At 51.4% G+C, this 25,406-nt stretch overlaps 1 protein-coding gene across 3 annotated transcripts in view; it reads left to right on the plus strand.

Moving 5' to 3' along the window:
- Positions 1–25,406, plus strand: part of DPP6 (dipeptidyl peptidase like 6) — an 827,489-nt gene that overhangs the window by 748,878 nt on the left and 53,205 nt on the right. For all 3 annotated transcript variants that reach the window (XM_076006752.1, XM_012786244.2, XM_012786246.2), the window contains exons 14-16: positions 56–147; positions 1,016–1,063; positions 2,727–2,845. In XM_076006752.1, coding sequence (XP_075862867.1) covers positions 56–147; positions 1,016–1,063; positions 2,727–2,845 — 259 coding nt within the window. The remainder of the gene's footprint in view (positions 1–55; positions 148–1,015; positions 1,064–2,726; positions 2,846–25,406) is intronic.

Raw genomic sequence — 25,406 nt, forward strand, 5'->3', positions numbered from 1 at the left:
TTGCCACCAAACTGGGGCAGCGCCTCACTCCTGTCGCCACGTCTGTGTGTTTCAGCCCAACAGCAGCAATGACAACATCCAGTCCATCACCTCAGGGGACTGGGACGTGACCAAGATCCTGTCCTACGACGAGAAGCGGAATAAGATGTGAGTAAACCAGGGCCTGGGCCCGTCTTCCTGGCCGGGTGGAGGGAGGCACGCTTGTCACCGTCGGATTATTCTCACGGAGCGCGGCAGCCCAGGGCCTCATCTGCGCTTCCTGGCCAGCGCCACGTGCTCCTAGTCTTGTGGGAAGTGTGTCCTGTGTTCCGTCTCAGCAGCCAGAGCTGCAGAGAGCTGGCGGCGAGGTCAGGCAGGTGCCAGGCGCGCGGTAGTGGCGGTACCGACCGTTGTTGGGGCCTTGCTCGCTCCAGGCCCTGCGCCAGGTGCCTTGCGGGCATCCTCTCATTTAGTGCGGCAGCTCCCGAGGTAGGCTCGTTGCTTTCCCGGGTTTAAAAATAAATAAACTGAGACGAAAAGAAGGTAAGGAATTCACTCCAGGTGACTCAGCCGGTGGCAGGTGGAGTCGTCGCAGACAATGGGCATCGGGCGGGCCGTGCACCGCCCGCAGGGCTGTCTGGCCACCTGCTCTGTGATGGGAGCCCCGTGCCTGCACCAGGTGTGCCTGGTCTCACAGTAGGTGTCCTGGGCCCCGTCCTCCAGAAGGTTAATGATGTTGCCAAGATCCAAATCCAGGGGATGTCACAGCCACCCTCACCCCTACAGCAGTGCCCTGCGGCTCTGGGGTGAAGGCTGGTGCCGCAGGTGCCGAGAGCTCACAGTGTCTGTGTTGGTGTGTCCCTCAGCTCGTAGGGTGACCCGTAGGTGCCTGGCCGTCCCCTGCTCTGGCCGCAAGTGCGGCTGGACCCGAACAGCATTGCTCCCGTGAGCCCCGGGGCGTGGCTGTAGGGGAGTGCAGGGCGTGGGGGCAGACTCCCCACCAGCGAACTGACCTCTGCTCCTTGACCTCTTGCAGCTACTTCCTGAGCACAGAGGACCTGCCCCGGCGACGGCAGCTCTACAGGTAGCCCGGCTTCCTCCCCCTGCGCTCAGGGCTCCGCCAGGAGGGCCCCAGGCTAGGTCTGCAGCAGGGCAGGGCAGGCAGCGGAGAGATCCCACCACAGAGGGGAGGCTAGGAAGTCTGGAGAGAGAACACAACTTGCCGAGGCCCCCAACTTTGAAGCTTCATTTTGTTTTTCTGCCTGTATTGCATTGAGTTTCTCCCACACTGACTCTCCCTTTCGATAAGTGATGGAGCAGCCTCTTCCTTTCCCCTGCCTCAAACCTCCGCTTGGAGGAACTGCGCTCACCTGGGTTCTGCTAAGGGCACAGTCGGGTTTGGAGACCCGCCGTGGACAGTGTGGAGTCGGCCTGTCGCCCTGCCCGCTCGCTGTGAGCCGGCACGAGCTCCGTCACCCAGAGGAGGCAGGGCTGGGCTGGCCCGCTCCGAATCCTGGAGAGGGACTCGGCCTTCCCTGGGGTCTGCCCTGTTCAGCATTCCACCTGGTCACTGCCAGTTACTCTGCTCACTGCAGAAGGCTCTCGTTTCTGAAGGGGGGTCAGCCCAGGGCAGAGGGAGGGGCCGTCTGCTACCACCTCGGAGGCTCCCGGACTAGCAGAGGGCTGTGCTGCTTGCTGCCCAAACGCACCCGGGCCGAAGAGGGTGTCACCCAGCGTAGACCGCAGGCTAGAGGCCAGTGGCTGGCAGTCTGCACTGGACCAGCACTACTGGGACGGTGGAACCCCCTGGTGCCCGGCAGGCCTCCCTCCCGTCCGCCAGCCTCTGTGCCAAGGGTGCGAGGGGCCCGGGGAGGTGGGGACACGCAGTTTGCTCCTCCGTAGGCTTCTGCCACTGCGTGCCTGCTAGGAGCATTGAAATCGGTCATGTCACCAGGTTAACAGCAAGTGCCAAGGCAGCCCGTGGAGCCTTCTCTCTGACTTAGAGGATGAGAAGGTTGTCTTCTCTCCCCAGTGAAAGATGTTCGCTCTTGCAAAGATGGGCTTCAGAATGGAGCCCGCGGTTAGAACGGGCCCTTCCCGAGCGGAATGTTCAGATAAGAAGCTCCAGGTGTATTGGGCACCCAGCACCTTTCCATTTGGGGAGCCACATTTTAGGCCTTCCTGACCTGAGATTACACTTGATGAGAGGGGTCCCAGGTGACATCCTCGAGTCGGTTCGCACGGTCTGGCTCCATTGAGAAGCAGCGTCCTCAGCATCTCCCTCTCTCAGGAGCACCGGCTTTGAGAACAGCCGGGGCTCGGCTCAGCTGGCGCCGCGCATGCCAGTGTTTGGCACTCGGGGGATTAAAGATGCATAAACCCTCCCTGCTGTTCTCAGACGGCTAATCACGCGCCCAGACAGACAGGATACCTGGGTGCAAATTACCAGGTCGTAACACCTCATGCCCTCCTCACGCCAGCCTGGGTGGAGCAGCACAGGTGACCACGTGTCATGGTCCTGGGGACAATGGCGCTGAGAGTTCTCCAGGGTGGCAGACCCGCGGTCAGGGAGGGCTTCCCCGGGGAAGCTGAAATGAGCTAGGAGCTCCCAGGGGTCCCAGCGGGGAGGCTGGGGGCGAAGGCCAGGAGAAAGGCAGCAGGGCTCCCAGGCCGCCTCCGTAGGAGGCGACGGTGAGCCGGGACACCCAGGGGAGACGGGGACCTTGACTGCTGCTTTGCTCTTCCAGCGCCAGCACGGTGGGCAGCTTCAACAGGCAGTGCCTGTCCTGCGACCTGGTGGAGAACTGCACCTACTTCAGCGCCTCCTTCAGCCACAACGCGGACTTCTTCCTGCTCAAGTGCGAAGGTAAGCCCCCTCCTCCACCCAGCCTGCTTCCGGGCCATGCCGAGGCCCACGGCAGGCACCTTGACCCGCAGGAGGGGGCAGGTGGCGGTGGTAGGAGCACAGCGTATTCCAGCACAGGTAGGGCCCCGCCCACCTGAAGCTGTAGCTCACGGGGCAGGGTCACCGCACCCCTCTGAGCCTGGTGCAGCCGTGCTAGCTCACGTGTTATAAGGGCTCACAGATGTTGTCTGTGTTTCCTACATGCTGTGCTTAATCCCACAGTCTGTCCCCTGTTGTCCATAAACAGTACAGCCCTGTGACCAGGAAGGCAATATCTTACATGTCAGTGGGCCTAAGCCATCTACAGAGGTAATAAAACAATGTCAAAAGTCAGCCTTTCAAGCGTATTTAAGGACGGGGTTACCGTTGTATTGAAGAAGTCTCAGGAAAATATTTTCCTGTGGCCCAATTCATTAATAATTCATTCCAAATTTCGGCAAGTGTTTTATCACACCAGTCAGCAAATGCAAAGAGGTGTAGGCCGTGTCCCATGGTGGGTGCAAAGATTATCTTTGCATCTTGTCCTATGTCTTGGAAAGATCAGATATGAACCCATGAAAAGGTAAGTTAATAATAAATGTGACCATTAACAAAATATGTATCAGAGCTTGATCTCCCGAGATCGTAATGAAGAATGAAAGTGCTACGGGTGGAGACTGGTAGCAAAAGCAACTCACTCCTCGGAGTTTCATTCCCACCAGTCACAGGTGGAGAATGAACGATTGTTATCAGAGCAGCGTCTTTGGCAGCCTTTGCCAGCTACTGCCTAGCTCGTGGCTTCGTAACTTCCTTCCCTCTGTATCAGCGTCACCTGAAATCCCGAAAGTCCGCAGAGCAGGAAGGCTGAGCCTCTCGCTCACCAGGAGCTCAGCCCCGACATCTTCCAAGACAGTGGGGAGACCACGGGGTCGGAGGGGGTCTGAAGTGCAGCGGCAGCGGCCCAGTCCCCTAGGTGTTTGTGGCACCAAACCCCTGTGCCTCTCAGGAAGCACGAGTGCCTGAAGGGTCGGGTGCTGGAGGAGGAAGATGGAACTGGCCCGCTTCCCTTCCCAGATGACAAACCCCAGACTCCGGGTGAGTCAGTGATCCCAGAGGACCAGCGTCAGGGTCTCCCGACTGCTGGCACAGTGATGCCCGTCTCCCCGTGGCAGGGTCCTCGTGAAAAGACAGTGGAGGTTTGCAGGGCATTGAGTAGGGATATGTGGGGGCAGACCCCCTGGGAGACACAAGGTGTAACCAGAGATTTGAAGTCTTATCTCAGGCGGAGGAGGTGGCTTTAAAACAGAGGTGGTCGTGATAAAATACAGAAGTGAAAAACTAAAGTAGATTTGAAGAAGAATGTCCCAGGCAACAGTGGTTAGATGAGAAAGGTGTCAAGACCTCCACCATGAAGATCTTTAAAAGAGGGCGGATGCCGTTGCCAGAGATGGGTTTAAGGGCGGCCTCCAGAAGCCGTAGAGATGTGGATCTGACCGGTCGGGCAGCAGCAATTGGGACGTGTGTCCCCTGAGTCTTACTAACTCGTGCTGCTCCGCGCTGCACACGCTGGTCTCTCCCGGACTCCAGCACCTTGTTTGTTTGTTTGTAAGTCTTTTCTTGGCTGCATGGGAGGTCGGGGCTCCCTGCTGAGTGCAAGCCCACGTTCCGTCTGACCAGCCTGACTAGACAGCTGGAACCTGGAGCCTTTTGTTGTTCCGTTGCCGTGAGTCCCAGCCCTGAGTTGACGAGCAGAGGCTCTCCCAGGAGGTCTGTATGTAGCCCTGGATTCAGGCAGGGAAGTTCTGGTTTCCCATAAGGTGGGTGTAAACGTGGCATCATGTTGGGAGACTGTTTGGACGAAGCGTGTTTGGAGATCACTGAACAGTTGTTCCTGTTCAAATTTCCAGTCTGCCTGCTGGGATTCTGCACCCAGGACAGAATACGTGGGTGTTTATGTTATGTCATAGCCAGTGTGAGGACATTCTCTCTTTGCAAGGCTGCTTGTGCTGTGGTCTACACGTGGGTAGTGTGAAGAGATGGCTCCTGAGTGGGTACGGTGGAGCACACAGAAGCAAAGAGCAAGGACAGCCATGCAGGTCGTGTGCACCACCCACCTGGCCTGTAGACACAGCCGCCTGGGTCAGACACAGGTGGACCCAGCCCACGAGTACAGCCGCCTGGGTCAGACACAGGTGGACCCGGCCCACGAGTACAGCCGCCTGGGTCAGACACAGGGCAGACCCAGCCCACGAGTACAGCCTCCTGGGTCACACACAGAGCGGACCCGGCCCACGAGTACAGCCTCCTGGGTCAGATACAGGGTGGACCCGGCCCACGAGTACAGCCACCTGGGTCACACACAGCGGACCCGGCCCACGAGTACAGCCTCCTGGGTCAGACACAGGTGGACCCAGCCCACGAGTACAGCCTCCTGGGTCACACACAGAGCGGACCCGGCCCACGAGTACAGCCTCCTGGGTCACACACAGGGCGGACCCGGCCCACGAGTACAGCCTCCTGGGTCAGACACAGGGCGGACCCGGCCCACGAGTACAGCCTCCTGGGTCACACACAGGGCGGACCCGGCCCACGAGTACAGCCTCCTGGGTCACACGCAGGGCGGACCCGGCCCACGAGTACAGCCTCCTGGTTCACACACAGAGCGGACCCGGCCCACGAGTACAGCCTCCTGGGTCAGACCCAGGGCAGACCCGGCCCACGAGTACAGCCACCTGGGTCAGACACAGAGCGGACCTGGCCCAGAAGTATAGCCTTCTGGGTCAGACACAGGGTGGACCCGGCCCACGAGTACAGCCTCCTGGGTCACACACAGAGCAGACCCGGCCCACGAGTACAGCCGCCTGGGTCAGATACAGGGCGGACCGGGCCCACGAGTACAGCCTCCTGGGTCACACACAGGGTGGACCCGGCCCACGAGTACAGCCTCCTGGGTCAGACACAGGGTGGACCCGGCCCACGAGTACAGCCGCCTGGGTCAGACACAGGGTGGACCGGCCCACGAGTACAGCCGCCTGGGTCAGACACAGGGCGGACCTGGCCCATTGAGGAGCTCTGTGATCTCAACTTAAGAAAGGTTGGGGTGCTCCTCCCCACAAATGCCTGGATCCCCACAGTAACCCAACAAGTCACAGAATTTGAAGAACAGGAGTAGATCCCAGAGATCATCTGATCCAGCCTCTGTCTCCCGCTCCATTTTGTTGATTAAGAAACTGAGGTCTTGGCCAGGCACGGTGATTCATGCATGTAATCCTAGTACTTTGGGAGGCCGAGAAGGGAGGATTGCTTGAACTCAGGAGTTCAAGGCCAGCCTGAGCAAGAGCGAGACCCCGTCTCTACTATAAATAGAAAGAAATTAGCCAAACAACTAAAAATAGAAAAAATCAGCCGGGCATTGTGGCACATGCCTGTAGTCCCAGCTACTCGGGAGGCTGAGGCAGGAGGACCACTTGAGCCCAGGAGTTTGAGGTTGCTGTGAGCTAGGCTGATGCCACAGCACTCTAGCCCGGGCAACAGAGTGAGACTCTGTCTCAAAAAAAAAAAAAAAGAAAGGAAGAAACTGAGGTCTTAATTGATCATGAAGTTATCACCCTGGGGCTATCTGAATCTTTTAAAATCTATTTAAATACTTACCCTGTTGCCTCATCTTAAGGTTAAGCACAAACCAGCCCTCTTTTTAAAATTTGTATATAATAATATGTTTTCTGGCTAGAGTAACTTGAATGCCCAAATTAAACCTTCCCCCCAAGTCTAACCAAAACCCCGTTTTTAAAAGATTTTCTAAAAAGACAAACATTTACTAACGGATGAGGGGCCAACAGCACCCGTCCTTTTGAATCTGGACGCAGTTGCCAGAGACGACCAAGCAGACCCGAAAGCTGAGCCCTTGTCCTGGGGTGGGAGAGCTGAGCAGCAGCCCGGTTCACACCACTGGCACTGCCATGGCGCTATGAGGGATGAAGGGTTCAACTGTTACAGAATGTCTGTCTGTCTGTCTGTCTGTATGTATGTATGTATGTATATATCTCCTCATCAGTCAACTTGAGTGTTAATAAATTTCAAAGGAGAAAATAATGATACCAGGTTGGGTTCCTTGGGGTTGTTGCTCAGGGAGAAGAGTTGAGGTAGCGTTTGAAATAAATAGGCGGGTAGGATATAGAATGGGAGGAGTAGTCCGAGGGGAAGGGATGGCCTGAGAAGAAGCATAAGGAACATTCTAAGCTTACGCAGTGGTGACAGGCACACTGAGAGCCCTGACGTAAGCCTTATACAAGGCCCCAGCATCACAGAAACATTGCATTTGCACCCCCTGAATATTTTGAAATTAAAAAAAAAAAAGATCGTGCAGTGGATTTCTTTGCAGTCTGTGAATCACAATCAATCTAGTGAATATATGCATTTATGAAGCCTACTTTAATAACCAAGGATAATTTAAGATAATTTTATTTTTCTCCACATTTCTCAGCAGATATTAAAATAGACCCAAGTGTGCCCTCCAGAGCAACGTTTATTAAACTCCCATTTCCTCTCTTGTTTATTTCTTTCATACTGCAAAGCTGCTCTGAGAGACTCTTGGAAATCTGTGACAAAAATAACTTCTCCACTCCTAGCATTAAAGACTGTTTTCTTCTTCTCTTTCCCTTCTCCTAAAGCACTTTATTATGTAGATTAACTTAGCCTTCCAGCTGCAACCAGAAAAAAAAAATCCTTCCATTTTTAGGTAGAGGGAAAATATGTTGACAGAGAGGACTCTGGCGAATTAGGAAAGGGAAATCTGTAAATGTTCCCACATTCAAAATTGTTTGATCGGGAATGACAAGTCGTTCAGCTTGTCTGAGCAGAGGCAGAGACGATAGTCATCTAGGACAGTGTGGACTCCAGCCAGCCAAAATAGGCCTCAGTCAAAGTGAACACAAACCATCAAACCACGCTAGGACATAAGGGCTGGGTATAAAATCATGAAATTATGACAGTCCTACATAGACTTGATCTTTCTTCCTGCCTTTCTGTGGATTTTTCATTAGGACAGTGTGGGGTATGTTCAGCTGATAGTTACTTACCGCTTTACCTACATTCAACATTGCAGCTTATAGTCAGTGTTATAACTTTATCATTCTAGTCTGTTCAGGCTGTTATAATGAAGTGCTATAGACTGGGCAGCTTATAAATGATAGAAATTTAGTTCTTACAGTTCTGGAGGCTGGAAGTCTGAGACCAGGGGGACCACATGATCGGGTTCTTGTGAGGGCCCTCTTCTGGGTTGCAGGTGGCCATTTTCTCCTTGTGTCCTCACATGGCAGAAAGAGGGTGAGAGAGCTCTCTGGGCCCTCTTTGGTATGAGCACAAATCCCATTCATGAATGTTCCACCATCATGAACTAATCACCCCCCAAAGGCCTCACCTCCCAACACCATCACCTAGGCGGTTAGAATTTCGGTGTATGAATTTGTGGGGGGACACCAACATTCAGTCCCTTGCAGTCATGGCTGATTATAGCTCATCAGTTGTTTGCAATCAATACTTCTTAATTAGTCCTTTGGCGTTTTGATCTTCCCTAATGTCTGGTTACTCCTCTGCAGTATATTCTGTCCAGCTCCATCGTTACTGAATTCACGCCATTTTATCACCATCTGCTTTCTCTAATTTTTCATTAACATTTCTTCTGTGGTTTCTCAAGATTTGACATTTTACTGTTTTTTTTATAATTCTTAATTTTAAAATTTGTAATAAATCTGTACAAACTTAAAAATGCATAAATTTTTTTTTGCACTTTGCACAGTTACATTAATAATAGATTAAAACAGAACATGTAAGTATAGACTCAGAAACTCCTGTGGTGCTCGTATCTACTCCTTACCTCACTGGACCCCTCTGTCAGTGCTGACGTTTAGATGTAGAAGGCATGGGTGTCAGGTGACCACTGGATTCTTTCACAGAGGATCCCCTGGAAACCAGACTCAGTGGAACCTTGCAGAAACTCACCCATAATCTTAATGCAGGGAGATTTAGGTTTCTTTCCGGCTCTATATTGTCTGGCATAAAGCCAGCTGCATCTAAAATATTGTATTATGGTATAACCTTTTATAATGATTTTCCATGATCTACCAAGCAACTTTCAGTATATTATACTTAGTCTTCTCAGTGATCCTGTGAGATGGGTAAAAAAGAAACATCTTCTATTATTTCTTCAGTTCTTTGCAATTTCACAAGTACATGGCTTATTCTACAATATTTCATGTCCATATTCCCATTTCTGATTCCTTGCTATTTGTACTCTATCACAAATAGATCTACTTAGAGTTCCCTAAATTCAATATAATATTTCACATTTCCATGCTTTTTTCTTTGACTGTCTGATGCACTCCAGTACATTCTTCGAAGGCTTTTTCAGGGTAGGGTCAATTTTTATCCTCTTCCTAGGAGGGATGAAGTAACAGTCAGGAGATGGTGGTGTGGGCTGGGCCATGGATTCCCCCCAGACTGATGCCTGTCCTAGACAGCCAGGGACCCCCAGCCCAGGAACACGTGTCTCTCCCACAGCAGGGAGACGTCCACCTTCTAGTCCCAAATAAACACAACCCCATCCTTTTTTCTTTGCTTTTTTTTCTTCCCCCAGTAAAAGCATTTTTTTAGGTGGATCACATTATGGTTCCCAGGCCAAACTCAAACTCCTAGGCTCAAACTATCCTCCCGCCTCAGCGCCCCCAGTAACTGGGACCATGGGCACACGCCGTCATGCCAGGCTACAGTCCCATCTTTAAAGAAAAAGGGCCCATCTCCTGAATCCATTTCCTACGGCTGCTGTAGTTACAGAGCAAGCGCACTTTCCTAAGTTTTCCCGGTGCTCGTGTTTCCTCGTCCTGTGTGGTTACTGCTGCGGGTGTGGTTACGTTCCCTGTGTGGTTACTGCTGCAGGTGCCCCATGCCTGCCTGTCACAAGCGCACTTTCTTAAGTTTTCCCGGTGCTCGTGTTTCCTTGTCCTGTGTGGTTACTGCTGCAGGTGTGGTCCGTTCCCTGTGTGGTTACTGCTGCAGGTGCCCCATGCCTGCCTGTCACATGTACATAGTGTTGTGTTCCTCCTCCCTGCATTACAGTCACAGCAGAGCAGGGAGCAAGGCACGGATGAAAATAGGCGCCAGCTGACTAGCTGCGCTTGCGTGTGAGCCGCCGGCTGCAGAGCTGCGAAGGAGGAGGACGCCAGGCCAACAGCTTGGCCAGAGGAACATCCTGAGTGAGTGAGTGGTGATGTCAGGAACGTCCTGAGTGAGTGAGTGGTGATGTCAGGAACGTCCTGAGTGAGTGAGTGAGTGAGTGAGTGAGTGAGTGAGTGAGTGAGTGAGTGGTGATGTCAGGAACGTCCTGAGTGAGTGAGTGGTGATGTCAGGAACGTCCTGAGTGAGTGAGTGAGTGAGTGAGTGAGTGAGTGAGTGAGTGAGTGAGTGAGTGGTGATGTCAGGAATGTCCTGAGTGAGTGAGTGGTGATGTCAGGAATGTCCTGAGTAGTGAGTGGTGATGTCAGGAACGTCCTGAGTGAGTGAGTGGTGATGTCAGGAACGTCCTGAGTGAGTGAGTGGTGATGTCAGGAATGTCCTGAGTGAGTGAGTGGTGATGTCAGGAATGTCCTGAGTGAGTGAGTGGTGATGTCAGGAACGTCCTGAGTGAGTGGTGATGTCAGGAACGTCCTGAGTGAGTGAGTGGTGATGTCAGGAACGTCCTGAGTGAGTGAGTGAGTGAGTGGTGATGTCAGGAATGTCCTGAGTGAGTGAGTGGTGATGTCAGGAATGTCCTGAGTAGTGAGTGGTGATGTCAGGAACGTCCTGAGTGAGTGAGTGGTGATGTCAGGAACGTCCTGAGTGAGTGAGTGGTGATGTCAGGAACGTCCTGAGTGAGTGAGTGAGTGAGTGGTGATGTCAGGAACGTCCTGAGTGAGTGAGTGGTGATGTCAGGAACGTCCTGAGTGAGTGAGTGGTGATGTCAGGAACGTCCTGAGTGAGTGAGTGGTGATGTCAGGAACGTCCTGAGTGAGTGAGTGGTGATGTCAGGAACGTCCTGAGTGAGTGAGTGGTGATGTCAGGAACGTCCTGAGTGAGTGAGTGGTGATGTCAGGAACGTCCTGAGTGAGTGAGTGGTGATGTCAGGAATGTCCTGAGTGAGTGAGTGGTGATGTCAGGAATGTCCTGAGTAGTAAGTGATGATGTCAGGAACGTCCTGAGTGAGTGAGTGAGTGAGTGAGTGGTGATGTCAGGAATGTCCTAAGTAGTTAGCCGTGATGTCAGGAATGTCCTGAGTAGTGAGTGGTGATGTCAGGAATGTCCTGAGTGAGTGAGTGAGTGAGTGAGTGAGTGAGTGAGTGAGTGAGTGAGTGGTGATGTCAGGAATGTCCTGAGTGAGTGAGTGAGTGAGTGAGTGGTGATGTCAGGAACGTCCTGAGTGAGTGAGTGGTGATGTCAGGAATGTCCTGAGTGAGTGAGTGGTGATGTCAGGAATGTCCTGAGTGAGTGAGTGAGTGAGTGAGTGGTGATGTCAGGAATGTCCTGAGTGAGTGAGTGAGTGGTGATGTCAGGAATGTCCTGAGTGAGTGAGTGAGTGAGTGAGTGAGTGAGTGAGTGAGTGGTGATGTCAGGAATGTCCTGAGTGAGTGAGTGGTGATGTCAGGAATGTCCTGAGTGAGTGAGTGAGTGAGTGAGTGGTGATGTCAGGAATGTCCTGAGTGAGTGAGTGGTGATGTCAGGAATGTCCTGAGTGAGTGAGTGAGTGAGTGAGTGGTGATGTCAGGAATGTCCTGAGTGAGTGAGTGAGTGAGTGGTGATGTCAGGAATGTCCTGAGTAGTGAGTGGTGATGTTGTGAACATCCTGAGTGATTCCTTGGTGATGTCATGAACATCCTGAGAGTCGATTGGTGATGTCATGAATGTCCTGAGGGTTGATTGGTGATGTCTGCCCCGCATAGTAGTGGGCAGCAGGGGGCAGCCATGTGCCACGTGTCTGTCACATTTGGTGTAATCTGAAAGAAATGAATACCTCCTTAATGATGAGATTTCAGATTCCATATTATCTGAGATGAAATACATTTGGAGGTTTGACATCCATCCAAAACTCACCTCATACTGCAGAATATAGTGAAGTTTGGTACATTTTTAAGGAGTTAAACCCCTAAAGCATCCTGGTCAGCGGAGATGAAAACAACAGCATGTCATTTCAGAGAAGAGAAGAGAACGCTCGCAAAGAGACACACATTGAGACTCTGCTCCTACCGGAGTGGCCACCATAGGAGTTCTCCCAAGGGACTCTCTTGCCCAGGCTCTCTGATTAGAGAGTTATCTCTGTCTGCCACGCACCTTCTGAAATGGGGGGAAGAAACCTCCACGTGCCTCCAAAGAGGCCCAGGGGTCACCCTGGCTCACGCCCCTTCATTGTGCTGAATCAGCAGTTGAAGCAGGTGGACCCTTTACATCTGATCCAGATGCAGGGATTAAATATTCTGCTTCTATTCAAATTTGCTGATAACTCGTGCCTAACGATAAACGAACATCCCCAGAGCTAGAGAAACAGTATCCCACATCTTCATTGATGAAACTGTATTATTAGCCTCAAACATGCAGGGTGCTGTCAGTTCACAACAGCAAACCTGAAAGCGAACGGTTTGGTTCTACAAGCTGCCTAACCTTCCAGACCTCTCTAATGCTGAGTTTCCAAGGCGTTAACCTCAGCTGCCCTTTCTAATTCTGAATGTGTCCAAGTGAATGCTTGGAACCAGGTCTGAGGCTCCTTGGGGCCTTGCTGGTGTGTTGGTACGAACATCTGTTCAGTCTCTCAGACATGTGGAGCGGTTCCCTTTGAGGCTGCAAGTACCAAAAGCAGCCACGGGGTTCTCGGGGCAGGCTGTGTCACTAGGGAGTGACACGCACACGTTGGAAGATGCTATGCTCTTCAGTAAATGCCACCAGACCCCAAGCAAAGCACTCTGCTGGAGCCGTCTTCCTCCCCAGTAACAGCCGAGCAAGGCCCCTCATGGAAAACGAGCCTGTCAGTCACTGTCCCATGTGTCGGCTGTGCCATTGCAGGCAAGTGCCAGCCGTGTTGACGCCAGGGGACCTTCTGATGTCAGGCCGTGTCCTGCGGGGTTTGACTTGAAATGTCCGTTACAAATAAATAGTGACATTCAGGCCAATGAATAATGCCTCTAGAACCTGTCCATCCCTTGAGTCCCTACTGTCCTTGCTCTGGGGAGGAAAAGCCCTTTTGTCACTGGCCCATTTTCCTAGAAGATCAGATGAGCATCAGACTTTTCAGCTTCGAAACCACAGCCCTAGGAAACGGCGAGGCAAGGCCTGCTCCGCGCTGCCGGAGGGAAATGGTTTCAGTGCTGCACCCACTAAGCTCTTGATCGTAAAATGGACAGAAAAAGGAATTTGGGAACATTCACATATGTAAAATTTACCATTCTTGCATCTGCCCTGGTAAACATTGCGCCCAAAAGGAAGTGGCCCGAAAGCAAGACAGACATCAGAAATGCAAGCAATGATGAGCAAAGAAGTTAATAAATTTCGTAAAAATTGTAAATCTTTGTTGGGTAAAAGGTAATGTAATTGTTAAGTGAATATTCCCAAAATAGGAGTGTTATTAAAAAAGCTAGAAAAGTAATTTCAACAGATTCTGGGAAGGTGAGAACGCAGTGCCAGAGTCCCGGCTCGGACTGAACACCGTCTCCCCAAAAGCACTTGCTGAAACCCCCAGTGTGATGGCATTTGGAGGTAGGGCCCTTGGGGGGTACTTAGGGTCACATGAGGTCATAGGGTGGGGCCCCCATGATGGACTCAGTGCTTTTAAGGAAGAGGTGGGGACATCCCGGGAGACGCCGCCACCTGAGCCCGACAGGCTGGCACTCGCTCCCGGACTCCCAGCCCCAGAACAGGAGAGAGGAAGCTTTGTGGTCTGAGCCGCCCAGCCCCTGGTGTCCCATCGCAGCCTGGACCCACTGAGAGGTGGGCAGGGAAACGTCACTTCCGTGGCAGCTGAGCTGTGACCCTCCCAGCCTCTCAAAGGGCCGACAGAGGGTGCTGTGTGCCTGTCGCTCGCTCCGGAGCCTGGTGGGAGGTTCGGGCCTGCCGGCTGGTTGCATGAAGACAGGTCCTGTGAAGCCTGCTTCTCCTGTTTACCGAAAGGATGTTCCTACAGCTGGCGTCGGGGACACGCTCCCTGCTGTACTTCAGGATGTCCTGGGTAGAGGGTCACGGCGAGTACCTTTCTCTCTGGTCCCAACGCCAGGCGTAGCTGAGCTGCTCACTGCGAGCGTGTGCTTTGACGGGCCGTGTGTCCTGCCCTCCCTGGGCCGCTCCGACAGCCCGCGCTGAGATCTGTAGCCCGTGTGGGTCAAGCTTATGGCACAGGTTTCACGTTCTAAACTTCCTGATTTTTACACTGTTCTTACATTCTCGCCTACTTATTTTAAGCTTATTTTTTACCATGTATTTATATCTTTCTTTCCGCCTTAAATTCTTTTTGCCACAAGAGCCAGGTGGGACAGACAGGTCAGGGGGAGCAGCTGACCAAGGGATCGGCAGATACAAAAGCTACTCTTAGCCTGGCGTCCAAGGCTGTCACCGCCGGGCCACCCTCCCTACCCAGCCCTGTAACCACCCCAGTCCTCAGAGTCTTTCGAACGCTTTTAGCAACATGGCCAGTTTTCAAGTGAAATTAAAGGAACTTCGGTATATAAAACAGATAAAAGTGGTCTTTTGGTAGCATTAAAATATTTTGTCAGTTCGAAGGTATAGCATTTGCTATTCAGTTCACAGGGGACAAGAAGACCATTCTGGTGAATACAAAATGTGTAGTAAATTATGAATTAGGGGATGTACATAAAAGTTACAGCCTTTTATCAATCATCTGCAACATTTACAAAATTCAAACCAAATTTTGCAGAACTACGGCAGCACTTCTGTTTAAACGCCACTGCAGGAATAAATGTCTGGAGTTTCCCTGATGTTATTGCTGTACCCGTGCAGCTCTCTACTTTCCCCCTCGGCACTTAAATACCTTCTGCAGCCTCTAGGATCCACCCCCATAAACCTTCTCTCCCTCCCCACCCCGGGCTCCGAGAGCACTTTTGCCCCATGTGCTGCAGTGTCTGGCCCGTCCCCCTCACGGGTGCGAGCTCCCGCAGGCAGGGCCAGCTCCGTGGCGTCTACACAACGCCTGGTGTTTAGTGTGTCCTCAGTAATAGATAGTCTTGCATGAATGAATAAAAGCTGCACTAGCGTACTACACTTTGGGGCCAGTGTGGACCTAGTTCAAGTCATAATCATATCCTAGAACGTCCTAGAAAGTAAATTAATGCATGTACCGTTTCTATGGTACCATGACAGCTACCGCTCGTGTTGTGGGTAGCCAAAACATTCTTTAAGGCATTGTTTTCTGCCATCATTCGTAAAAGCATGCTTACGAGATGTGGAAGTATGAACACTGATTTAATTTTTTTAAACAGAAATGTTGTAAGCAAAGAGGGTTAAAAGCAATCAAAATAATGCCATTTAAAATCATATATTTAATGCATGGTGAATAGGTCTGAATGAATTTTCCCGGTGAATATAGACCTTTTTGGCAGACTCTACATGTGCCTTCTCTGCTGCTGCAGAGGGATGTACCGGGCATGTGGCTAAGTCTCAGGGAGCCGTATGTCATAGTACTGTAAAGAAAAGGCCACGACGAGCAATAACCATCATCATACGATCTCCCTGCATGTACATACAGTGCATGGAGGTACAGTGAAGGCGGGGGTGCCAGGCCCTCATCCTCCAGGCAGGAAATCACCAAAATCCACTGGATCATGAAGTCAAAAATTGGTATTCAACAAACTTTATTGAGTCACCTGTTTTTAAAACGTGATCATTGTCACCCAATTAAAGTGAATTTCATTTTTCCCCTTATAGGTTATTGGTAAAGTTTGTTTTTGAGTTGTATAACAGATAAGGCGGCAGTGCCACCAAACTGAAGGAACCCTCACCTTGCACAAACACTGCCAGCATATTTTGGTCAACAGTAAAATATCTATCCATCCGTTCCACTGACATTTCAAAAATAGGCAACTCTTTTTTCTTAACCAGGGGACCCATCTTAATGCCCAGCAAAGATGAACTGCGGGAGGTTGGAAGTGCTTGCCAGCTGCTGGCGGAAGCTTGTTTTAGCTCCTAAGACATAAAGAGAATCGATCCCAGACTTAATTATTGATGCTAATGGAGAGGAGAGAGAATGAGGGAAACCAGATGCCTCTCTAGCCGTGCCTTTCTCCCTCACCACGCCCAGCTGTGCAGGGAGAGCAGCACACACGGATGCTCCCCGGGGCCAGGAAGGAAATGGAAACGAGTGAGCCCCACTTTGTGCAAGGTCACAGTGCATAGTGTATACATAAGATACTAGTGTCATATACACTCATAGTGTATACATAACGTAATAGTGTCATACACAATGCATAGTGTAACATAAACTCATAGTTATACACAATGCATATAGTATACATAGAGTGATAGTGTCATACACAATGCATATAGTATCCATAGAGTGATAGTATCCTACACAATGCATAGTGTATGCATAACATAATAGTACCATATACAATGCATAGGGTATACGTAAAGTAATAGTGTCCTATGCAGTGCATAGTGTATACATAATGTAATAGTGTCATACGCAATACATAGTGTAACATAAACTCATAGTTATACACAATGCATATAGTATCCATAGAGTAACAGTGTCATACACAATGCATAGTGTATGCATAAGGTAATAGTGTCATACACAATGCATAGTGTATGCATAACCTTATGTATACATAGTGTCATACACAATACATAGTGTCGTACACAATACATAGTGTCATACACAATACATAGTGTGTACATAACATAATAGTACCATACACAATGCATAGGATATACGTAAAGTAATAGTGTCATACATAATGCATAATGTATACATAAGATAGTATCATATACACTGCATAATGTATACATAATGTAATACTGTCATATACAATGCATAGGATATACCGAAAGTAATAGCATCATATACGTACATAGTGTATATATAATATAATAGTGTCATACACAATGCATAGTGTATACACAACATAATAGTGTCATGCACAATACATAGTGTATATATAATGTAATAGTGTCATACACAATGCATAGTGTATACATAAAGTCATAGTGTCATATGCAATGCAGAGTGTGCATAAAGTCATAGTTATACACAATGCATATAGTATACATAGAGTAATAGTGTCATACACAATGCATATAGTATACATAGAGTAATAGTGTCATACACAATACATAGTGTACTCACAATACATAGTGTCATACACAATGCATAGTGTATACATAAAGTCATAGTGTCATATGCAGTGCAGAGTGTGCATAAAGTCATAGTTATACACAATGCATATAGTATACATAGAGTAATAGTGTCATACACAATGCATGGTGTATACAGAATTCAATAGCATGTGCACAGCACATGGTATGTACATAGTGTAATAGTATTATAAATGCAATTTAATACGATTAATATGAACATGGTCTTACTCAATCATGCTGGATGGGTTGGAATTGAACACAGGCAGGTTGAAGCTGTTCTCCCAGGTCAGCGGTGCAGCGTGGGTTCTGGCGCGCGGGCCCCTGAGACTGCACACTGCCACCCTGTGTCACACGGTGCGACGGGGGCGGGGTGCTGGGGAGAACGTCCTGTCAGGACAGCCGCTGGGACTCAGCTCCAGCAGTTGTTGCCGTTCCGAAACTGTTAGATTTCTGGATCTTCCCGTGTTTCCACAGAAGCACAAGATCCATGTTTTCATATAAAAGTCTGATTTCTAAATGCTGGCTACCAAATAAAATTGGAAAAATATTTCTTTCGGCCAAGTGAAACATTTGCAGGCCGCACCGGGTCCGCAGGCGGCAGATGTGAGTCTGCGGGAAGCAGCGTGCTGACTGCCTGGAGGGCTTCCCACTGCTTCTCAGCCCCACCTACAGGCTGCCCACGGGGTCACCATGAAGCAGCCACAGCTCAGGTAGCCCGAGGGGGCCCGAACAGAAGTGGGCGTTCTGTCTTAAGGTTCAGCCCAGACACGCGGGAAGCCACAGTCCACTGCCGGTCTGGAAGAATATGTTTCCTCTGTCAGCCTGTTTTCCTTCCTGGCTCTGCAGCACCGTCGAGTAAGACAGTGCTCATGTTAATAAATGTCCCCCACTTCATCACACATAACTTGTCTCCCAAGGCAAAGGGACACTTGCCAGGTATCCTGCTGGCTGTAAGTTAGCCTTTCCCGGTGCTCAGGAAGCACTTCGGCTTCCCCAGTGCCTGCCGCCGACGTGGACCTCGGCCACGTGCGGAAGGAGGGGTGTTACCACGAAAGGTGTTGCGGCGATGGTTCACTTTCACTGCTTCGCTGTTGAGGAAACCAAGGCACAGGGCTGTTAAGTGACAGCCAGAGCGCGTGGCTGTCACCGGGAGGGCCAGCGCCACCAGCCCCCTCCCCGACCGCCGCGCCGGTGCCCGCCAACACCGCCGCTCTCTTCCGGGCTCCGGTCGGTACAGCAGCAGGTCCCTGGGGTCCTGCGTGCCTGGCGCAGACTCGGTGGAGAGGGAACAAAAGAAGCAAACCCGGAGGGTTTACTTTAAGGAAAAGGCAGAAAACAGAGCAAGTTCGCACGTTTATTCCCATGAGATCTGCTGGTTTCATGAACACCAGTTTTATAGCTGCAGAAACTGGGGCAAGGTCACACTGCGGGGAGAGGGTAGAAGACGGCAGTTCCGTCTTCCTGCCGCAGGAAACTCGCGTGCTAGTGACGTACCGTGAAGGGCCCCGTCGCCAGGGCCTTGCAGTGAGGAGCTTACCCCGTGCCTCACGTATGTAAACTGGTAATAATTTGCAGAGCGGTACGACTGCGCTGTGACTCATCGTATCAGTGGAGAGTGGTCCCGATCCCGTGCGTTCTGCACTGCGTACCGCATGTGAGTTTGATGAATATTCGATACCTAGAAATAGAAACAAGGATGTTTGTGCCTAGAAAAGGTGTCCTAAGTTGTTGTTGAGAAAAGGAGTAAGTCTTCGCTTGCTTTAGAGAAAGTCCCTGTCTTCCTATTATACCAGACGTTTTTCCTTCTAGAAATTAAATTAGACACACATTCTGGGACAATGTAGCACACTAAAAGCATGCTCTTTGACTGTATTAGTTGGTTGACATTGCTCTTTGTGATCTTGGTCCCCTGAGCTGCTTGTCACCGTCCCAGCCATCCCATACCTAAACTGACGCCCAGCAGTGATTGTCTTACACGCTCATGGAGATTCGCGTGGAGGAGGATGTCCCTCCTGCACCGGCGCCCTAAGGCGTCTCGAGAGCCCCCAGGGGTGGAAGCAGGAAGGCAGTGTGACAGGGCTGTACCCAGACACGGAACAACAGCTGCCCCCCCTCCCCGCCCCCTGCCACTGCTATCCAACAGCAACCAAAAAAGCCAAAATAGAGCAGGAAAGGGAGAGGTTCGGAAAGCGGATTAGAGAAAAGACCAGAACCCCTGCCAAAGTGCTTTCTTCAGGAAACGTGGGACCAACGAGTCCAGGAGCTTTTTCTTTTCATGGAGATGAAGTTGCATCATCCATGTGGTTCAATTAGTCACAGAGAAAAATGAGCAGAGACATCTGGCCAAATGTTACGTCTGCTTTCACTTCCATTGGTTTTTTAACCCCAGAAGAAGGAACTAGTTGGTGTCAGACGGCTGTGGAAGGGGGGGTGCGGCAGTCCGCGCGCGTGCTTGAAGCCGCATGTCGTGTAGCCTGCGGCAGCAAGCCTGCACCGACCGAGACAACGCGGGCGTGGGCGTGGGGAGCCCGGATCGCACAGCGGCCACACAGCGTGTCCGACTTCAGCTCTCGGCATTTCAGCTGTGTTGACAAGAAGTGTTTTAAGCTTTCATTACTTCTCACTGTTACCGGAAAACCATGTTTTTCCCCTGCTTTTTGTCAGCAGCCACGGAAGAGCATCCGACGGGTCAGGCATCGGGTCTCCGTTCTTGGCCACAGGATGGAGGAGGGGACCGCGTGCTCTCCTGGCACCTTCCCCCGAGCGCGGGGAGAGGCGGCGCTTTGCAGTTAGATACGGGGCGGAGGAGGCCTGTGAGCGTTCTAACACGTCACATGTACAGGGAATTCTCACTTGGCGGGGGCGGCTTTTAGTATTAGAATGATACGTTCATGACTTAAGGGTAACGAGCCGCGCTCTGGCCCGCACGGACTTCGCGCAGGTCTGGACGTCCGGTATGGAGCGGGGAGGGGCACCTGGCTTTTTGTAGCGTTTGGGCCTTCTCATGTCCTGGAGTGGCTGACTAAAGAAAATTTGTTGGAAGAAAACAAGACAAAAGAAAAAGAGCTGTTAAAGTCTTCCCGTCCCCTTTGCTGGGGCTGACCCACTGACATTTCCAGTTAGAATGTTAACGTCACCACCTTAGATCTTACGCCACTTCTTTAATGTATTCCAGTGGGATATATTAAACAGCTGGCCAGATAAAATGTGTACATGTTCTAATAATCAGTGTGTTAATTTTATGAAGATAAGCATGCTAGAGCATGATGAAGGTAGTTTATGGATAAAAATCTAAAACTGTTTCCCCTGGGCTCTTTGACCCACGCAGATGCTACTCCTCTGCCTGACCTGTCTTCCAGGTAAACAGGTTACACAGACCTTGGTTTTATAATGGCCATAAATCTTAAAATAGTGGCACACTGACATTTCAGTTTCAGAGTCAACTCTCAACAGCCTAAGTACCTCAGATTATTTTTTTGGTAGATTTCTAACCCTACTTGCAATTATTTACATTTGATGCCCTGGACATCAAATGCAGTCTCACGTCTCTGTAAGTGACGTTATCATCGACAATGCAGATAATCATATTTGTAAGTGCCTGATTACTATTCACATTTATATTTATATTACTCAAATACCCAGTGCATTTGCACATACTATATACAGCAAGGAAAACAGACAAAGACGTCAGCAGGAAAGGGACAAGATTTCCAAGCAAGCTGAGAGTCGTTCCAAGAGTATCGGCTCACTGGCCAACAGTCTGCCTGCGTTGGGCCATCGCGGGCTGGGTGACATCGTACGCAGCAGTGTCGAACTTTCCCAACGGGAACCTTGAGCCTCCTGTAGTTAGTGGAGTCGTTGCGAAAGGAGCGGCAGACTGCTGGCCAGCAGACAAGATGCTTCCTCCATCCTCCTGGAAACCCTGCTGTGCCCTTCCTACCACCACAGCAATCTCTGCTCCTTGCATGGCCCCGACGGCCCTGCGCAATCTGAGGTCAGCCTTCCAGAAGCTTCTGCCATGACTCATGTGTAGCCCAGAGCACGTCCTGTGTGTTCCTCAAATCTCACATCCCTCCTTGAGTTCTTGTCCTGTCGTTCTCGCCACCTGACGGGTCCTCCCAGATATTTTGGGCTGTCAAACACTGCCCTTCTTTTAAGATTCTCTGATTCCCATCAGCTTTGGAAGTATTCCCTGAGCAGTGCTAAATTATCCGGATGATTTTTTAAAAGGTGTCCTGCTATGCCTTTCAACGTTTTCCTGTCTCTGTCTTTCCCATCTTGAAAGTCTGCCTTTGCTGCTGCTCCTTCCCGGCTGACCACTCTGTCCTGCCCCTTTCCGCCGGCTCCCCCTCCCACGAGCTCGTCTGCAGCTGCCTCCTCGAAGCCTGGCTCAGCCACCGACTGCCATGAGTTCCAAGGCTGGGCAGTGCAGGAGCCAGGCCAGGCGGCGGGAGCTGCTCCATGCGGACACTGGAGTGGGCCGGGGGTGTCCAGTGAGGAGGCGCCGCTGTAAGAAAAATAGTGGGAAATCAGTTTGGAAAGCTAGTCATAGATGGTGGGAAGCAATTGTACGTAAAAGTTGCAGCATAGACGGTTGTGAATAACGTTCCCACTGCATAGCCCTGGACAGTGTGGCTGTCTGGTGGGGAAGCTTCACCAGCAGAGTGGCACCTTGAAGAAAAGGAAGTGGCACCTGCACAAAATTCCGGCACATTCCAAGCAAAGGGCAGGGCCCAGCCCAAGAATCAGAGTCACGACACAGCCTTGCAGGTTCGTGGAAATGTCGGTCACCTACAGCTTCATCGTGGTTTGTTTTAGTTTGGTGCCAGCTGAAGTTGCTGCTTACAATTTATTCCCACTATGTATATGTATATATTCCATGTTTTAACAACACCCTAAAAACGCACACCACGTGGCACCCCATGAGAGGAATAGGTTCGAGTTCTCATGCCCCAGCCAAGGGGACCCACCGGTGCCCAGTTCATGTTTCAGGTGTGAGTTCCCTCCTAGTATGGTCAGTCTTAATATCCTTTCGGTAGATGAACCAGACATTGACTTCAGTTATTTTGGGCGGAACCAATTTCCTCGGCGTGGACACAGTCACGAGACCTCTCCGGGATTCCACAGCCCGGACAGGCCAGTGTCTGTCGCCTCCAGGGCCCAGGTTGCCCGGCCCCCCAGGCGAGGGGGCGCCCTCCTCCATGCGCAGAGCTGCCGTTTCCGTCCTCAGCCCTCGCCTTAGGAAGGGGACCCCAGGACTCTCCACCCAGGGGGAAGAGGGGACCACACAGGACGCAGTGAGGACAAGCTGCGGTCACCCACGGAAGGGAGACCCCGCCCAGCCCTCCCGGGGCTTCGCAACCACAGTCGGGAAGCAGGACGGTGAGACTCGGAGGTCACAGTGGGCGTGTCGAAGCCTTGTCCTCGCCGGCCCAGGGGCCTCTGCTTGAGGGTTCCTGAGCATGGACGCAGAGCTGGGTAGAAATTTTAAAAGAAAAAAATCTCTTTCTTGCAAAAACAAAACAAAAAGGAAGCTGCTTAAGAAATATTGATTTGCTTGGATACAAAGGAAATTTTTGGACCAAAAAAAAAATCATGTAAACAAAGGATTTTTTTCCTTTCTGGGTACAAGAAACAGTCAGTGGTGGCCTCGTGGCCGGCAGCACCGGACACTGACGACCTGGGCGGGGCCGGGGCCACCCCGGAGCCCCTGAGGGCGTCACCCACCTTCGCGCAGAGAACCCTGCGAGGGAGGTCTGTCCTCAGAGCCGAGGTAGACAGTCGGCGCCATTTCAGAACAGAAACAGGAAGAAGAAACAACTGGATGATGAACCCAGCCTTGCCTGGGACCCTCCACCTGGGTGGGCGGACACCCTGTGTCCCCCGGGTGTTCAGCGAGGCGGGGTCCCCGTCTCCCTAGACTTCACACTATGAGTGTCGGTGCCCACTTACTTCACTCTAATAATGGCCAAGAGCTGCCAAGAACATCACTGCATCTAGTTCTTACTAATGGCACTGCCGTCCACGGTCACGCGAGGGGCCACCGCGGCCCGGAGGCCAGCCCTGCAGGCCATAAGCGCGGGAGCTAAGGAGGGAAGACTCGCACGTGCTGCTTAGCTGACCCTGTCATCCTGCTCCTGTGGCATCATGATGTTCAGAGCAAAGAAGCGAAGCTTCAAGTATTCACCGCGGAAACGATCTTCGTTCCTGGGCCCAGGACCGGGAGAGCCTTTCTCTCTGATGGGATTCGGAGCCGGTCCTCGGGCCGAGCGAGAGTGTCCCAGTAGCGCCGCCACCGGGCGTGCGCCCTGGGAAAGTGCGTTCTGACCTGATGGCTTCCATGCCATACTTCCTGCGTGGAATCGCAGCCTGCGGGGGGGCATCGTCGGGACAGCCCTGGGAAACTGACCAGTCCCGGGTCCCTGACACGCCTCTCCAACTTGAGGCTGGCTGACGGGGAACTCGCTTTTGTCACCGTGGAGCAGCGGAGGATCCCAGAGTGCGGTGCCTGGACCTTGTTGGGGACACACATTCTCGAGCCCTGTCCCAAACTCAGAACCAGAAACGCCGGTGGATTCTCGAGCCCTGTCCCAAACCCAGAACCAGAAACGCCGGGTGGGCGCCTTCCGCCCTCCCCGTTGGCAGGCCCCCAGGCGGCTCGGGCAGTGAGGAGGCAGAACCGCTGCCCGAGATGGGGCCCAAAGTACCACGTCCTTGCTTCCAAGGCACACTTCCCATGTTTTAATTTTTCTGAAATCAGAGTGGCTCTTGCAGTCTCCGTGAGATCTTATTGCATCAGTGGCCCGTCTTACAGTTGGTGGTGTCTCAGCATCAGTGTAAAATAACAAATGCGACCCTTCACCCAACATGCCCCTCAAGTGCCGCCCTGCTCAGGAAAGCTGCCGCCGAAGGCAGGAACGGTCCCCGTGATTTCAGGTGTCTGTGTCCCAGCAGTGAGCAGTGTAATGAGCACCTCAGGCATACCGTGACCTTCTGGAATGTTCCTCCTGAGGCTTCTAAACCTTCAATTCATTTCTGATGCACCAGAGCTGGCCCGGGGCCTAATCTCCGGGTCCCACTTCTATGTAATTACCAGGAGCAGCTCAGCAGCTCTCGGTTTGCAGGCTTCGCTTCCAAGACGCAGCCCCCGGCCGGGGAGCGATGCCTTCGGCTGACTTGCCTTCGCCGGGCTCCGCCTCCCTGTCCTGGCCTGTGGGGCGCTGAGCCTTCAGATAAAAATAGTAGGCGGCGGGGAGGCTGGTGCAGGCGACGGAACAGCTGTTGTGCCGCTCTCTAACGACACGGTCATTAAAGCAGGAGAAAAGTAATTAAAATTGTCACTCGCGTGGCTGTTCAAGTTATATTTCTCCTTCCTCTCCACAGAGCATTCACGAGTGTGTTCTGAAATATTGCATTGTGGTGTTATCCATCATTAATCTGGTTTAGATTATTCTTAATTGCTCACCGACGTGTCAAAAAATGAGGAGGAAGTTGGGAGGAAGAGATCTTTCACAACAAAAGTAAACTGTAAGGACTGAATTTTAGCGGTGAGACCCGGGCCGGCATGGGCATGGCTGTGAACGGCGCGCAGGTGCGCGAGCACACGCCACATGCTCCTGTACACGCACGCGCACACGCTTGCCCTGTGTTTGCAGGGGCATCACTAGCCGTTTCCTTCCCGCTTTCCCCAGTATGGGTGAGGTTTTTTAGATGGGGGTTGCCGAAGGTCCAACGTCTGTCTTGTTTTCTTTTCTCCTCACTTCATTTTTGCCACTTGCATTCCAGAACAAAGAAAGTAAGATTTTATATTCAAATCCCCCCAAGAGATTGTACATTTTTTAAATTTCTTCATTTATTTTATTTTATTGAGACAGAGTCTCACTTTGTTGCCCAGGCTAGAGTGAGTGCCGTGGCGTCAGCCTAGCTCACAGCAACCTCCAACTCCTGAGCTCAAGCAATTCTCCTGCCTCAGCCTCCCAAGTACATGGGACTACAGGCATGCGCCACCATGCCCGGCTAATTTTTTCTATATAAGTTGGCCAATTAATTTATATTTATAGTAGAGATGGGGTCTCGCTCTTGCTCAGGCTGGTTTCAAACTCCTCACCTCAAGCAATCCACCCGCCTTGGCCTCCCAGAGAGCTAGGATGACAGGTGTGAG

Source organism: Microcebus murinus, chromosome 9 (assembly GCF_040939455.1).
Source record: "Microcebus murinus isolate Inina chromosome 9, M.murinus_Inina_mat1.0, whole genome shotgun sequence".
In the NCBI taxonomy this organism is placed as follows: domain Eukaryota; kingdom Metazoa; phylum Chordata; class Mammalia; order Primates; family Cheirogaleidae; genus Microcebus; species Microcebus murinus.